Source organism: Anabrus simplex, chromosome 6 (genome assembly GCF_040414725.1).
Source record: "Anabrus simplex isolate iqAnaSimp1 chromosome 6, ASM4041472v1, whole genome shotgun sequence".
Classification (NCBI taxonomy): domain Eukaryota; kingdom Metazoa; phylum Arthropoda; class Insecta; order Orthoptera; family Tettigoniidae; genus Anabrus; species Anabrus simplex.
In genome coordinates, this window is record NC_090270.1 from 79,208,146 (window position 1) to 79,225,326 (window position 17,181).

Below are 17,181 nucleotides of genomic sequence, written 5' to 3' on the forward strand. Positions count from 1 at the left end.
TGCAGCTTACTCAACTCATTGGCGATCACCCCAATATCTTACCAGTTATTAGTCAACTTCGCGAAAGTTTACACCTTATCTTTAATAATGGTAGTACGCATCCTTCACTGGAATGCTAGGAGCCTACAAAATAAACACTATTGATGTTCATATCTACTCAATGTCGCCCCTCTTCCTCTTTTGTTTACGATTTCCCTGACACTTTTCCCTCCCTACATCCCCCATATACGTTGCTCAGATATTTCTTTCCATCTGTCCAAAGTTCTACACTCTCACATATATCCACCCCTCCGTCATTCCCCTGCCCTCTCCTGCTTGTCCCTTATATGTCGGCCCGGTGTGTATGTTTTGTAGAAGTCGCTGAGACGGCCACTCTAGCGTGAAGATTAGTATACCTTGTGTCCCTGTGCTTTTCCTATAACTCCTAGTCTTGTATACGTAATTCCTCACTCTTAATTGTCTAGGTGATACGTCTTTTCTTGCTCTACTTTCCGTGCTTTGAACCCATTTTGTGAGTCTGCTGCATGGTCTACTTCCCTCCATCTTCAAGTACTTCGTCTTCCGAAAACATTGTCAACTCCATTGGTGTACTACTTTATTGAAATTGTGTGCGTGTGTCGATTTAGTACACATATCATACGGTATAGTGTCTGGGTGAAATAACGAGCCCAAATAAACTTCACGAACAGAACAGAACGGTAGAGGGCGATGTCCAAAGGAACAGTAAAATGTAGAGGCACAGAACACCAAACAAACTGTTACTTTTGTGACTGCTACATATGTCACTGTTATAATGAAGTTACTGTGAAACGTAACAGTTAAAATAACTTCCAACTCCACTCATTTTTTATTGGTCACAGCCTGGTCACGGCTTCAAGCTTGTCTCCTCTCACTTGGAAGACATGCGTACTATCTGACCTCTGAAGATTACATTCTGTGTCTGTAAGCTGCTACTAGTGACAGTTCCCACTTCCCAGTTACTTCTTTTCACTAGTACGTTATTATGCTGTCGTTACTCAGTAACCTACTATTTTTGTCCTCGTTACATTTCTATTGCTGATAGACATGTAAACTGTGTCTAGGTAACTGCTACGTTATTTTTCAGCCGTCAGTAGTAAAATGGTTCCTGTGCGGCTGTGCCTGTGGAGCTCAGAGCGGCTTGGTTTTGAATGGCGTCGCATTGCGATGAATCATTTTTGAGGTTAGATGCCAAGTACATTTTCATCAATGCTTAACCGATGGAGTTTCTGGTCTCATCTTAAGGGAAGTTAAATGCGTACCCATCGATTGCAAATAGTGTGAAACTCTTAACTGGAAAGTACCATTGAACTGTAAATGTGGGCATCTACATATAACCTCTTTTAGTGAGTGCATCGGTGGCACCAGGGGAAACTTATTTTGTCTGGTCTATTAAGTGAGTAAACCACTAAATTACACATGTTTATATTATACATTTGTCAGAAGTTTTATGAAAATACCTAATTGTTTATAGCATAACATGCGCTTTGATACTGTTGCGTTCGCTTGCTGTCATGAAGCAGGTTAGAATGTTTAACCTCTTTGTTTAATGACGTAACACTTGATACTACCTGTCATATGGTTGTCTGTATTGATTTGCCCCTCGAACGTTCTTAAGTTCATATTAAATCATTTGTGGAATAATCCATGGAACTGTAATAACCATCGTGAATCAACGTAGCCTTTGTCAGTTCGGAAGTTAGTTCTCCAATGTGCCCAATTATATCTTATACCTTGCACAACGAAATCAATAATCCGTGTTATGGGAAGAAGCAATTTGAAGTTGCTGTAACCTGACGGCATGGTCTGCTTCCTCTAATGTGGAAACTTTCTTTCTTTTCGCAAGTCCTCACAATGTTCAATTAAGTTACCACGTCAGTTTATAATTTAAAATATTCGAATGATATGAGACAATAAATAATTTTGTAAAAAGAAAATCCCTATTTTCATATGTTTTCCATTTGGCTGTATCCAATTGGATGCATAATGCATAAGAATAGGTTTCACTACAGTATGTGGAACAACTGTAACTCATTGGTTTGCCTGCAAGATACATGCAATTTCCACCCTACCGTATAACTTAGGTTCAGAGCAAGCCAAATTGTATAAAGTGAAATTAATTGCTTCAGTTGGTATTATTTCATTAAAGGCCTTGCAAAGTTAATAACAATATAGTGAAAGGTAAATGAAGCCAATCTTACTTTGAATTGCTTGCATAGGAGAGATGTGCTCATTATGAATGCCAGGGATCCACCAATCCACCCCTAAAAGTATATTCATTTTATAACTTAATGTAATGAAGTATATATCATTTTCCATGCTTCCTCTGTCATTAGGCTACCTGAAATATCATTCAACATGATGTAATTCCCAGAAATCAACACAGTAAGATTTCATAACCAAGCAGTGCACAATAAAAAATCCTAAACTATGCGGACCAATAGCTGACAATAATAAAAAGTCCTAAAATTGCGGGACAATGGCTGACACAAAACAGAGCCCCTCATTCCCTTCGAGAGGGTCACAAGCCAGGGTGTGTACAGACCAATAAAGAAAACAGTGATGAATACAATGCCGACCACACACACACACACACACACACACACACACACGATTCTATTTGCTTTACGTCGCACTGACGCAGATAGGTCTTATGGCGACGATGGGATAGGAAAGGCTTAGGAGTTGGAAGGAAGCGGCCGTGGCCTTAATTATGGTACAGCCCCGGCATTTGCCTGGTGTGAAAATGGGAAACCACGGAAAACCCTCTTCAAGGCTGCCAACAGTGGGACTCGAACCCACTATCTCCCAATTACTGGATACTGGCCGCACTTAAGCGACTGCAGCTATCGAGCTCGATCACATATGATTCTGGAAATGTGTGAGTGGCAGCTGTTCATTGGAAGTAGGTATGCCAATGTGAGCACTGCAGTGCAACAGCTAGGAAATAAATGAAAGATAGTTGCAACACAGTTAGATGCGTGTGTCGCAGGTGGAGTCTGTAGGTATTAACTTTGCAGGTCCTTCAGTCTTTTATAGAGTAAATGAAGTAAACTCCCATTGATCACTATTCACCCCAGCAAAAAGTGAAAGTAGTCTGTGGTTCATTGTCATAAGCTATTTAGTATCATTTTCTCCCAGTCATGTTTGGCAGTTATTCCTCTTGGAGTACACAGTTTTCCTGCTTAACAAACAACTTCACACTCGGATGCACTTTATGTGTAAACTTCTGCTAACTAAACAAACCAATTCTTGCATAGAACATGCGTCCACACAAATTGTAGTTGATAGATGGTGCAGGGCGTGGTTGGGCTGGCAAAGTATGTGTGCCTGCCGTTTAGACTCTTCATGGCTAAATGGTTAGCGTGCTGGCGTTTGGTCACAGGGGTCCCGGGTTCAATTCCCAGCAGGGTCTGGAATTTTAACCGTAATTGGTTAATTTCGCTGGTACGGGGGCTGGGTGTGTCATTTTCATCATAATTTCACTCTCATCATGACGCGCGGGTCACCTACGGGGTCAAAAGACCTGCATCTGGCGAGCCGAACTTGTCCTTGGACACTCACGGCACTAAAAGCCATATGGCATTTCATGTATTTTTTATGTCTATAATGTTCTTGTATCGTAGAATATGAATTTCATTGCGATCCGTATTGACAAACATTCACAATTATCAAAATCGAAGGAAGGTCCACCCGTTCAATACAAATTAATATAGGATGTAATTTATATTCAGTAAATCACGGGACCGGTTTCGACCCTTTAAGAGCCATCTTCAATCATGCAGCTAAAATTGACAATGTATGTAAAAGGGATGTAACATGTATGCTTAGCCTAAATGAAAATTTTAAAATTATGGCTTATCTTATAGGCCTAAATTTACAGAATGATGTGATGATTACTCAGTCCTAAGAGAATTATTAATTCCAACATCCACTTGTTATGTTTACGACAAGAGTAACATACCGTAACTGTATTTACAATAAACAGATAATCTGAAACTATTCACTTCTTGATAAGAACACATGCACATAATACAAAAATTGTTAATTTGTGCCGTGAGCTGTTATGTTGGCATACTTGGCTGATGAGAATCTGTTACAATTGGAAACTATATATCTTATAGTTAATGTTAAATGTGGCCTATAGCTTGGGCTTCATTGAATGTAGGCCCTATACCTGGTTGACGTGCTTAAGTTGTTGACAAAAGTGTATGGTTGAAGGGACCTTGTAGTACCAGTGACTATAACCTATATTAATTTGTATTGAACAGGTGGACCTTCCGTCAATTTTTATAATTATGTATGATGTTCTTGTTTGAGCATTTCAACAGCAGCAGGGGTGGATGGTCACCAAAGTAAGCGATCCTCAGCAATTATTTCCCTGGGTTAGAGTTTATAATGGTCTCCTTCATTGTTTGCTTAAACTGGTCTTCATAGTGAATCACGAGGGGCACATTGGTGGTCTTGTGCCAAAGCAAAGTTCACAATAGAGGATTTGGTGAGGGAGCCTATTGTCATTCATATGACAGACATACCCAATCCATCTGAGTCGATGGCCAATGATGGAAGCTTCCTCACTATTACTTTCTCTAAAACTGCAAGATTGGTAATATGATTGATGTGATCCTCCCTCTTGATGTTCGATATGGAGCAGAGTTTCTGCTGTTTTTCTATGTCACAGCATATAAGTTGTTGATAAAAGTGTATGGTTGAAGGGACTTTGTAGTACCAATTATTAGGGGAGATGACAAACCAAAAATCAGAATAAATGACACCAAACTGGACAGTCTTCCAATTTTGAAGTACTTGTGTAGAATAGTATCAAAAGACAACCTTGCAAAGTATGAGGTGGACAGTCGAATTAGCAAGGCAAATCAATTTTACCACCACGTAAGACAACTGCTGCAGGGTAAACAAGTATGATGTTCTTGTTTTAGCATTTCAACAGCAGCAGGGATGGATGGTCACCGAAGGTCAAGGCTTCATATCCATAAAGTAATGTTGAAATTATTACAGCTACATGTTACATGTTACATGTTACATTACATTATGACATTTAGACCATGGGGACAGTTAAATTGTTGTTCCTGAATACTCTCTAGAATAGTCATCCAAATGCCAAGTGAGCAGCACGGAATCTGTTTCCCATGTCCTGTTCCGAAGTACATCGCTTAGACTAGATGTTGTCAACTTGTTCTTCTGTCGTATCTAAAATGGTGATGTTGAATTCCACAATGGTTTTTCCTGGGGCAGGATGTGAAAGTACCTTCTGTTTTTTTTTTTTTTTTAATATCCTAGTAACTTACCAGTACTAAAACAACTTGCTATGATGCAATGAGCTATGCTGAACGGTATCCAGTTAGGCTCTGGGAAGTATGCCAGGGATCTTAGCAAACTCAGCCATTAATCAATAATCCCAAAGCAGAAACAATAGGCTACATCTCCCACACCCCGCATCTGATTCATCTCGTCTTTACTAAGTCACCGCCCATTATGAATCTTCTTCCATAATGGAAGCCCAGTTTTCAGAACTCAATCTTCTTAAATATATCAGAACAAAAGCCCATACTTCACAAAGTTAAAAGTTTCAAGCCACACTGTTAAAGACATCTGCCCAGCTGACAGAAAGCACCATCATAGCATAAAATGAAGTGGCGTATGGCTTTTTTAGTGCCGGGAGTGTCTGAGGACACGTTCGGCTTGCCAGATGCAGGTCTTTTGATTTGTCGCCTGTAAGCGACCTGCGCGTCGTACCATCATAGGGTAAACCTATATGATCATAGCAAAATGCCCAAATCCAAGCAGGCGTTGAGTCCATCGCTTTCCCCATTTAGCCAGTAAGAGCTATTGCAGCATCATTGACCATTGGATATACACAATCTTGGTACTAGGCCTATATTGCAAGTACCAAATTTAGTGTTTTTAAGACATGATGATGGACTTCTTTAAATCAAAATAAGTTATTCTCCACCATGTATGTATTTAGAGAAATGGGAAAAGGTATTATATTCTGAGCTTGTACCCATAAAACACAGTTCCTTTTGGCATAAAGCCAAATGTTCCTTTTGTTTTTTTACAATTGGTTTTACGTCGCACCAAAGCAAATTGGCCTTATGGCGACGATGGGACAGGAAAGGGCTAGGAGTGGGAAGGAAGTGGCCATGGCCTTAATTAAGGTACATCCCCAGCATTTGCCTGGTGTGAAAATGGAAAACCATCTTCAGGGATGCTGATATTGGGGTTCGAACCCACTATCTCCCAAACTGCATGGCCATCTTGCTTGGTATTGTTCCTTTTGTAACAGGGCATTTCTTTTGCTCACGGATTGGAGAGTGACATGAAAAAGCCATATGTTTCTACATAAATGCTGCACTTATTACAAGGGTAAGAACGCCAAAATGACAAGATTTCTTTTAAAAGGGTGCACATCAGACAATAAATACAGCAGAAGAGTTCAGGCATGTCCCGTATCACACTCCTAGAAACCTGGCAATTGTAGGATCTGTGCCTCAGTATATGCTACTGGAGATTTAAATTAAAATACCAAGGACACATCTGACCAGGCGAGTTGGCCATGCGCGTAGAGGTGTGCGGCTGTGAGCTTGCATCCGGGAGATAGTAGGTTCGAATCCCACTATCGGCAGCCCTGAAGATGGTTTTCCATGGTTTCCCATTTTCACACCAGGCAAATGCTGGGGCTGTACCTTAATTAAGGCCACGGCCGCTTCTTTCCAACTCCTAGCCCTTTCCTATCCCATCGTCGCCATAAGACCTATCTGTGTCGGTGCAACGTACAGCCCCTAGCAAAAAAAAAGAAAAAAAAAAAAAAAAAAAGGACACATTGAACACGGTTGGACATTGACTTGATATGTTCAACCAAGTGACACAACACATGCGCATATGGCAGCACTGATAACCGGTATATAAGCGGAAATGCTGAGATGTAGTGGTATTGTGTTTCCCCTGTTGTTCGTGTGCGCATTTGGAGTTAGAATGCTGCATCAAAGAACATGACAACAATACGAGCGAGTTTCTACCTTTTTCTTTGGGAGAATCATGGCCTGTCAGGATTGTGGGTTATGTTATCCTACTGCGAAATATATTCATACATTTCTTCCAATGCAGCCACAGTGAAGCAGATATGAGATTGAGTTGTTGCGGAGGGACGGGCTGAGTGAGGTGCAGGAAATCAATGGCGTTGCTACACTAACAAGCGCAAAGATAGACATCTGATGCACATAGTGATTACAAATCTTACAATCGTACCTCTTTTCAAGAAGGGGAGTAGATGGAAATGCATCAACTACCGTGGAATTACCGTACTCTGCTCTCTCATGGTCTAAAACTTCTGGAAAAAAAAATAATAGAGAGTAGATTAAGAGAAATTGTAGAACCCTTATTGGAGGAGGAACAGTATGGTTTTAGGCCTGGAAGAACAACTGCAGACCTTATCTTTGCTGTCAGGATGTTAATAGAAAAAGCACTGGGCAAAAGAGAAACCACTTTTTCTACTATTCCTAGACATCGAAAAGGCTTATGATAGCGTACCATGGGAGCATATCTGGAAATGCCTAAAAGAGCTGGGAATTTGTGACAGTCTTATTGCAAAAGTGAAGATGCTGTATGATAAAACCAAAAGTTGTGGGCTGTCCAAATGGTTTGAAATGAAGAGAGGAGTAGGCTACAGCAAGGCAGTGCTTTGTCACTCCTCTTATTTGTCGCTGTCATGGATGCCATAATAAAAGCTCTAAAAAGGAAGGAGCAGCAGGACTTGCAAGCTTTTATCTTTGCAGATGATGTGGTGATCTAGGGTGAAACCAAAAATGATGTGGAGAAAAAGCTGCAGAAATGGAATCAGGAGTTTAAGAGGGATGATTTAAATATCAACAAGGCTAAAACAGTGGTGATGAAGATACAGAGGGGAGATGACAAACCACAAATCAGAATAAATGACACCAAACTGGACAGTGTTCCAATGTATAAGTACTTGGGTAGTATAGTATCAAAAGACAACCTTGCAAAGTATCAGGTGGACAGTCGAATTAGCAAGGCAACTCAATTTTACCACGAAGTAAGACAACTGCTGTGGGATAAACAAGTACCATTAAAAGCAAAGATGACATTATATAAATCATATTATACAGCCATCCTCACGCATATCTTAGAAACTACCACGTTAACGAGACAAGACAACTCAAACCTCCAAGCCGCAGAAATGAAGTTCCTACGCGCCATGATACAGAAGACCAGGAAGGACAAGTTCAGTAATGAAAAAGTCCGATAGGAGATGGGAATAGGAGACTCCCTACTACAGAGGTTTCAGAAAGCAAGACTGAAGTGGTTTGGCCATGTAAGAAAGATGAGTTATAAGCAGGACTGCAAGAAGAGAATATGAAAGAGAAGTGAAAGGAAAAAGACCAATCGGCAGACCCAGAGGAATATGGACAGATTTGGTGAGGAAAGATATCGAGGAGAGAGGACAAGCTTGGGAGGACATTATGAGAGAACAGTGGTTCATGGACAAAAATGGAGGGGGGCTCGTACACCATACCCGGGCAACTGGAGATGGTCAACAATGATGATGACAACCACATCAAACACCATCGCTCAGGATTTCGAGCATGTGGCACATCAATCTGTTTTTGCACACGTGGTTCACTGCCGTCTGCAGCAGCGGGGCATCTTATCCATGCACCATTTATTGCACCTGCCATTAATTGCTCACCACAGGTGTATGTGGTTGCAGTGGTGACTGGAGGGACGAATGGCATGCCATCATCTTATCCAATGACTCCTACCATTACAACGCAGAGGTGTTAGTCGCTTGTCTCCTATCCTTAGAGCCATTGTGGAACCCTTGTACCAATGAAATAATGCACAAACACATGCAGCACACATAACATCCTGGTTAACAATTGTGTCACATTGTTTCCATGGCTTGCGTGTTCACCAGTTCTCTCGCACATTAAAAATGTGTGGCCAATGGTTGAACAATGACTGGCCTTCCACAGGACACCCACAGCCACAATGGATTAACTTTGGGCACACATTGAGACAGCATGGGAAGAGCTACCCTAGATGTGCATCCAAAGTCTCTTCCTCCAGTGTCACATCATGTAGCAGAGATTATTGCCACCCATAGTGGGCCATACAACATGTATTTCCCCATGTTCTGTACATCATACTGAGCTGCAAGTATGGTCGTGTCACCTGTGTATGATGAATATTCTCTCTAATAACTCTAGTATGGTTCATTTCCTTCTTGGTGTTTCTATTTTAAATGTTAATTATTGTATCTTGAGAATTCAACAACACTGAAAACAACACAATAATGGTTGATCCCTTTAACTGACTAAGATCTCAAGACTTGCCTTGGTGCTAGACTTTTGCACTGACAATGTTTTCTTTAAAATGTTGCTATAAATGTGGCATAAGTTAAACACTGTATCAACAAGTAGCATGCCAGAGCGTACTCCATTAGGCACAGAGAATGAAGCATTTTTTGTTCTTAGTGGTTATGTTGCTTGCTCATGCAATGCTTCATGTAAATCTTGCATATTGACACTCCGATTAGAAATCTCATTTGGCTTGGCTTGTCAGCACATTAACCCCCCAGTGAGTGACAAGACCAGTAGTCTGGACAAAACCATTGGTTTGGATTGATTAGACTATTGGACTGGGCAAACGACATTCCTACGGCAAGCAAAAATTAGGCCGCAAAGCAACGTACAGGCCTCTAGTATCTCAGGCCACAAAATGTTGTACAGACCTCTATTATCCCCTGTGAGCATAACCCATATCACCATTCATTTAGGAGTTTTCATGATGGTGTGATTGACAATGATGGGCATCTATGTAAGTGTTGGTATGGGATTATGGGATAGACACCATTTTGAACAATTCAGCCAGTAGCAGTGTCCGTTCATTTGTTCATACTCCTACTTTCCACAATGCCGTAAGTTTATTATATTTTACTATAAAAGTAAAGTATTTAGGGCTGAGTGGTGGGTCCCAAGCAGTAGAAATGAACATTTTTGTCTCTCCTACATGTTTTGCATGGTAAGATTTTTAAGATTCCACATCCTAAGTTTCGAGATAGTGTTGGGTCGGTGTTCCACTTCCACCGTGAATCTTGACACAAATCTCTTGCATCATTTTGATGAAGCATTTGTATTAACTTGGAGCCTCCGTGGCTCAGACGGTAGCGCGTCGGCCTCTCACCGCTGGATACCGTGGTTCAAATCCCGGTCGTTCCATGTGAGATTTGTGCTGGACAAAGTGGAGGCGGGACAGGTTTTTCTCCGGGTACTCCGGTTTTCCCTGTCATCTTTCATTCCAGCAACGCTCTCCACTATCATTTCATTTCATCTGTCGTTCATTAATAAATCACTTTGGGAGTGGCGACCCCATCGTATTAATAGCCTATATCTGTTTCATTCATTCCATCCCTGACCCAGTCAATGACTGGAAAACAGGTTGCAGGTTTTCATTTTCATTTGTATTAACTTGAAATCATTCACTTTATTTTCCTGGTGTTTCTGCTAAAGGGGAGAAGTACTTTATCGATAGCCCAGGTTCTTACTGTTTGCAGATGTTCAGCAGTATCCCATATACCTGCAAAATCCACTTTAAAATACAATTAGATTCTTAGCATGAGGAGGAAATAAATGATGCTGCCCTTTGAGATGCATGTATAATAACATTGTTGAGTAATGGAAATTCAGTGAAGAAAAATTTGGGTAAATACAACTATGAACTGTAAGTGAATAAACAATGGAAATTTGAAAAATACAGGGATACTATTGGTCTTGTTATTAACTATTTCTGCTACTTTACTAATTAAGGTTGTCTGCTTGCATGTCAGTTTCACAAGTTTAGTTGCAGTGTGATCCTTTTCTTTGAAAAAAAGAATACACACAGAAAAAAGGTTAAATAATGCATAGGCTACTATTATCATCCTCTTCTTTGTACTATCTGACCTATCACGTTCATGTCCTATTTATTGTTTGGCAGGGTTGAAATGGGTTATAATTCATTTAAACACCAGCTGTATGTTCTTTGGCTGTATCTATAACAGTTTTCTCTATTTTTATAGTTCAAAATGAGTCAAAGCAGTAACAGTAGTAGCAGTGTTAAACTAGAAGTTGGAACAAGCTCTAGTCAGAGTGATGATGCAGTGCGGGCCGCTGCGGCTGCCGCGGCTGCTGCTGCTGCAGCTTCGTCTGCGGCCTCCGATCAGTCATCACGACAAAGTAATCTACAGAGGATTCAACAGCGAAAACAACAGGTGTACAACTGGCCTCACAATAAGAAACTGCTGAAGCTTGCTATTTATTCAGCCTGCCAGGTAAGTTGCTGCTAGAAGTTATATGATATTTGCAATGCTGAAATTTTTTCTTTTATAAGGTCAATCTGCTGCATTATTATCATGAATAACCACACACTACAGAAAAATGCAGAGTAGAGTATTTGTCTTCTGGTGTGAGCTACATCATCTTGCAAATACGAGCTTGTGAAAACTGGTAGTAAAAGAATGGAGTTTTTTTTGTTTGTTTACACCTTAGTTCTGTTTCTTAATATGGGGTCGGGGATGAGGTGAGGTGAATTTATATGGCCTTCCTGATGTCAGCCTCAGTTGAAGAGCTAATGAAGATGAAATAAGTGATGGTGATGGTGAATGAAATTGGATATGGAGGTGGAAGAAATCAGCTGTGGCATATGAACTGGAACTGTCCCAGCATTTGCCTGGAATTGAAAATGGAGAAACCACAGAAAAACATTCTCAGGACAGCTGAGAGCAAAGTTCGAACCTATCCATCTTCCAAATGTAGAGCCATAGTGCTAGCATGTGCTGCTATTCTGCACGGTAGAATGCAGGTACAGACTAAAAATAAGGTAAATGGTCTTTAAACCCATTCGCATCCTATTTAAATACCGTAGCAGTTCACTGAGAAAACATATTTAAATCCCGCACTACGGCAGTCGTCTGCACAGTATTATTTAAAAAATCATACAAAACCAACCAGTAAAGATTTCTTTCTTTCTGAAAATTTGCATGCATAATAACGAAGGAATAAGCTTACCAATGCCGCTTTCCTAGTACGTCTGCTGAGTGTGGTACACCTCAAAACATTCTTCTAAGTGAAGTGTTACACCACACTTTTTGCACTGCCAGCAACTTTCACTTCTCTTACCCCGACTCTAGCACACAACACACCTTTTTGTGACTTTTGTTTTCTTCTATGTTGGGTGAATATGCATGGGAAAGTGGGCCCATGATTTAGCTTGCAATCTGGTAGGGGTGGTGCTCGCTGAAGGTCGACCTTGAACAGAGTACTCCGGCAACTGAACAGTTTCAAGTAGCTGCTTTGCAATGCTAGTTCTGAAGTCAGTTTATCTCGTCTTTTTTTGTTAGCAGCAATATTGTGATACACAGTGAAGGAATTGAAAATGCATATATGTTGGAGGTAAAAGAATATTTTTCTATATCCTTTTACTGTGCGTCGCATGACAGGGAACAGATCTGTCACCTGATCCTGAAGGTCAACCCCATCCATTCCCTTCTGGTATTCAAGGTCACACTTCGGCTTTATCACTTCCTCCCTAGGGGTTTGTCCTCTCTTTCGGCTGAGTTTGCCTGTCCCCGTCATGTCAGCTGATTTGTGTTTAGTGGTGAGAAAGCAAACATCCTTGTTATCTTTCCACTTCACACATAAATCAAACAAAGGGTTCATGTATTCACAAAAACTGCGAGTTCAGATAGTGGCTGCGCATCAAACTTTTTCAGTAAGTTATCACTAACCCCGCTGTATTCACTAAACGTATGTACAGCAGGGATATTGTCACTTTTTGTCCAGTTCCAGTCATTCAAGTTAATCTGCGCCGAGATACAAACTCATTTCGAAAGACTTGGCCCACCATCGTCATTTGTATCGCTTTCCACGTCATCAGCACTATTATACGCATTACTCGAACTAAGACCTTCAGGGTCTATTTCGTCATCACAAACATCACTGTCTTCATAATCACTCTCTAAAACTCTCTTCATCAACACCGACACATCTGCTTGATGCCATGATTGCAACTGACGTGAGCAAAATAATATGAGCAAAGATTCTTTTATCTCTTGTTCCAGAAGTGTGCGGTAACCTGGAGCGTGGGAAATAACCGAAGCCACATGTCTAAACTTCAGCTCAGAATGCATACAAGTGACATCTGTGAGTTAGTAACTGAACTACATGTATTGATATACAGTAGTGCATCGCCGCAAGCTGAGGTCGTCATTGGATTCATATGCCACGAATAACTTTTGCGAGCTGGGGTCGTCAAATGATGCAATTGGGTTAAGGCAGTCATCCCATTTAATGTTTCATCTCTTGAATTATGAATAATTGCATAGTTAGTAAACTGAGCGTGATATCTAGGACTAGCAGATTGATATTCATGGAATCATCTTGTGGGTGATAAAAAATTCTGGAGCTCTGGCATGTTACAGTACCAGAATGAATAAGCAAAGCTTTGAAAGCTGTAGCACATTGAACATTGAGAAGCTGAACAACAGACATTTTAAATCTCAGTTGAAAGTTACATGGAAGTGAACTGAGATAAGAATAGGGAGTGATACAAGGGTTATGTTCCCAACACACTCAGCTGTGTGTTCCTTGTCATCTACCAACTGTATAAACTATTTTTCATGTGTGTTCTTACTGTGAACTTCCCATGTCAAGATAGAAAATATCTCAAAAATGACCCTCTCGATAAAAATGGCTGCTGACCAATGAAGCTGGCCAACAAAAATGAACCTGTTGTGGCTTTAATAGCTCTTGAATATTACAAAGTAAATTAACTTCATTGGAACAGTATAATCCATTTTCAAACAGCTCCTGGGATTGATGAGGAGAAAGCACGTATATGAAAACAATATTTTGCAAAGATGGAGTGTTTATCCTTGTCCTTTTGTGTTGTCATAACTTATTTTGTTCTTCCTTTCTGCAGTTCTTGGTACTTACACTAACCTCTAACACCTTATCTTTGGTGTATACTCATACACTTGAGTGTGTCCTTTCTGTTATGTGTATATTTTAATGCTACTAATGTACCAGGCAACACTGCTACCTTTAGCCAAACACTAATGGTAATTTGTCCTCCATACAGGCTGAAGAATGCAAATGTAATGGCTGGAAGACACCAACGCCTCCTGTAAAGCCTCCACGGGTTGATGTTTCTCAACCTTTAGCAAGTTTTACAGATCCTTGTCGCAGCTGTGCACATCTGCTTGGTAAGGACCAATCATTTCACCTAAAATAAAATAATATCACTTGTTTTAGTCAACCACTTAATGATAGTTTCCATATTTTTAATACTCTCCTCTTCCAGGGTGTCCACTTTCTGGAAATTCAGGGAGGAGTCAGGGAAGTTGAATTTTTCAGGGAAAGTAAGGTAAATCTTCATAATTCTTGAAAGGTCGAGAAATTTTCCCTATGAAGAAACTCGAAGAGAACATATTGTGTTCTAATCTGCTGTAAGCCACGCTGTGGTCATTTGTGCGATAGCTTTAAGAATGCTCACATAGTTCTGTTGCAGGTAACAATTTTTTTTATTGGTTCAAGTTTTCTTTGTTAAAATTTGAGAGACAATATCATCATTATGGCTAAGCAGTGTAGATAGTGTAGTGGATAGATAATGAACTGTATCTAGACTTTACTAGATGATAAAGGAGGATCATTTTTTCAAATCCTTCGAATTAAGTGATATGTACAGGGGAGAGAGAAAGCTGCAATGTAATATGCCAAGGGACCAAAATATTTGAAGAAAGTATCCAAGTAAATGTGACCAAACCAGCATTCACTTTTCATGAAGGGAACATCTCAGTTACACTTTGAGCTTTCACCACCTAGTTTACGGCCGAATGCCATTCCTGACGTGAACCCTGTGGGGAGGGAGGTATTCACTATTGCGTGTTTCTGTGGTGATATGTTGTATGTATTTGAAGATGTGTATTAAAACAGACACCCAGCCACCAAGCTAGAGGAATTAACCAGGCACTATTAAAATCCCCAGCCCAGCTGGGAATCGAACCTGGGGCCCTCTGAACTGGAGACCAGTACACTGACCATTCAGTGAAAGTGCTATACTGTACTAAATTTCCTGAGAAAATGCTGGAAAATAATTCTGATACAAACTTTGTAGATGTATCAGCATCAGCAGTAGTACTCCACTGTGTTCAGCCATGTAAGAGCTGGCAAAGGTGTGAATTCTTTCAATTCTGTCACTCTTCGAAGAATATTTTGTTTACATTTGATGCTAATTTGACAGTATCAGGAAAAGTTTTGTTACCATGATATTTCCTCTTTTTGTCCCCTTAATATTTCTGTACCACTGTATACTAAGCAAATAATATATAACCTAGAACACACTCCAGCTATCACTGGGCAACTGAAGGATGACTGCTGTAAGACACATTGTGGTATAATGTTTTGATGCAAGTGAATTTGTACGATCACTTTAGCAAGCAAGTTATAGTTCATTTCATGTAAAGAAAACAGTATTGCTCTTACGAAAACATGGTTGCTACATCGAACGGCTCTGCTCAACACCATCACGGAAAAATGGTAGCACATAAATTTGTGAAATTCAGTATGTAAGTTCAAGATAAAAAGCGGAAGAAACTAAGCTGCTGATTACTTTTATGAATTAAATGGGATGGGGGGTTTACAGGGCTATTTTGGTTTGTATAGGATCAGAGATAAATAAACTACGGCACAAAAAATCCTCAGCATTGAAGTGTAAGGCAAATTGGGGAGAAAATAGAAAAATTATATTTTTATAGGCTCGAGGGTGAGGGATGCATATAATAAATTTCCCCAGGCAACAGGGGGTACTACTGTGCTGTTGTACCATTCACTAAAACAGTAGTCAAAATTAAATGTGGTCGTGAAAAAAAAAGGTAAAATTTAAATGTGCATAAGAAAGAACAGCTAAATAACAAAATGAAGCATAAATAAAATACACGGCAAATTCTTTTATCAGTACAAGTTATGCCATGACGTATTGCTGTACACCACAACACCAGAATCTTCAGTAACAACTTCTGTACAGTACGAAAATAATAGAACCCACACAAATACTATGCAATATAGAACTAACTCTCACTCAATACAAGACAAGTACGCACTGACTTAAAGCCTAAAAACACACACGCAACAAATAAATACTCTAGATGACTTCACTACAGAAGTGAGCTGCTGGCGGTTCACAGAGTGAGGGACTGCACAAGGTTTGTACCAGAGCAACACAGAAGGAAAATGAAGGAAAGCGACGAAGCAATGACTGTTCCTGCCATTGTGTTTCCTCCCTACGAATATATTTATGAAATACAAAATGTTATGTACAGTAGAACCTCGATAATTCGAAATCGGTTAATTCAAAATCCCGCCTAATTCGAAGAAGCTCTCGTTCCCAGAAACATGAGATACACTTTTGCATGTTATTTAAATTGTTTAATTCGAAGTACAATGTCGGCCCCATTACCGAAATTCAGACTTTTAATTCGACACTGCCTTTACAGCTCAAAATGTATCCGTGTCATAATAGAACGCGTGTTCCGGAACGTAACTTTCCGCACTTACGTCGGTGGGTCTACAGTGAGCTTCATGATTGCTAAATTGAATGAAATGGGAATTCTTTTGTAGTCAACCTTTTAAGGAACGCCATAATATCCCACAACAGGCAGTGTGCAGAAAAACAGAATCCGCGAACACTGGCGATGCCGACAGTTGACAAAAAAAACGTGGCTCATATAATAAATACGTAGGCACCGAACAATATTGTCATTGCCGACGAAACTGCATTGTTTTATTTTAATGCGAGCCCAAAGGGTCTTATGGTTTTAAAGGAGAAATTGCCAGCCAGGGAATCATACAAGGGTCGGGGATGGGGGTCATTGTAGTGCGTTGCAATGCACATGGAAGCAAGAAACTTTATCCCCTCGTCATACGAAAGTTCGATAAGCCACAATGTTTTAGGCGCGCCAGACACTTTCCATGCCAGTAGAAAGCCTCTAAACATGCAAACAGTACAGAAATCCAAAAAAATAATGCATTTGCACAGGGGAACCAACATAGTTTATCCTCGTCTTCGAATTGTGTAATTTTTTCCTTTCGT

General features: G+C 40.2%; 1 protein-coding gene across 4 annotated transcripts in view; it reads left to right on the forward strand.

The window, feature by feature from the left end:
* The first annotated feature begins 1,124 nt into the window (after positions 1–1,124).
* Positions 1,125–17,181, forward strand: part of Gcn5 (Gcn5 acetyltransferase) — a 122,567-nt gene continuing 106,510 nt past the window's right edge. For 2 of the 4 annotated variants that reach the window (XM_067149040.2, XM_067149043.2), the window contains exons 1-3: positions 1,125–1,414; positions 11,114–11,365; positions 14,173–14,296. In XM_067149040.2, the coding sequence (XP_067005141.2) occupies positions 11,120–11,365; positions 14,173–14,296 (370 nt within the window). In that variant the 5' untranslated portion in view covers positions 1,125–1,414; positions 11,114–11,119. Of the gene's footprint in view, positions 1,415–10,609; positions 10,758–11,113; positions 11,366–14,172; positions 14,297–17,181 lie in introns of all 4 variants that reach the window. The other 2 variants (XM_068228053.1, XM_067149041.2) reach the window with 2 other exon arrangements.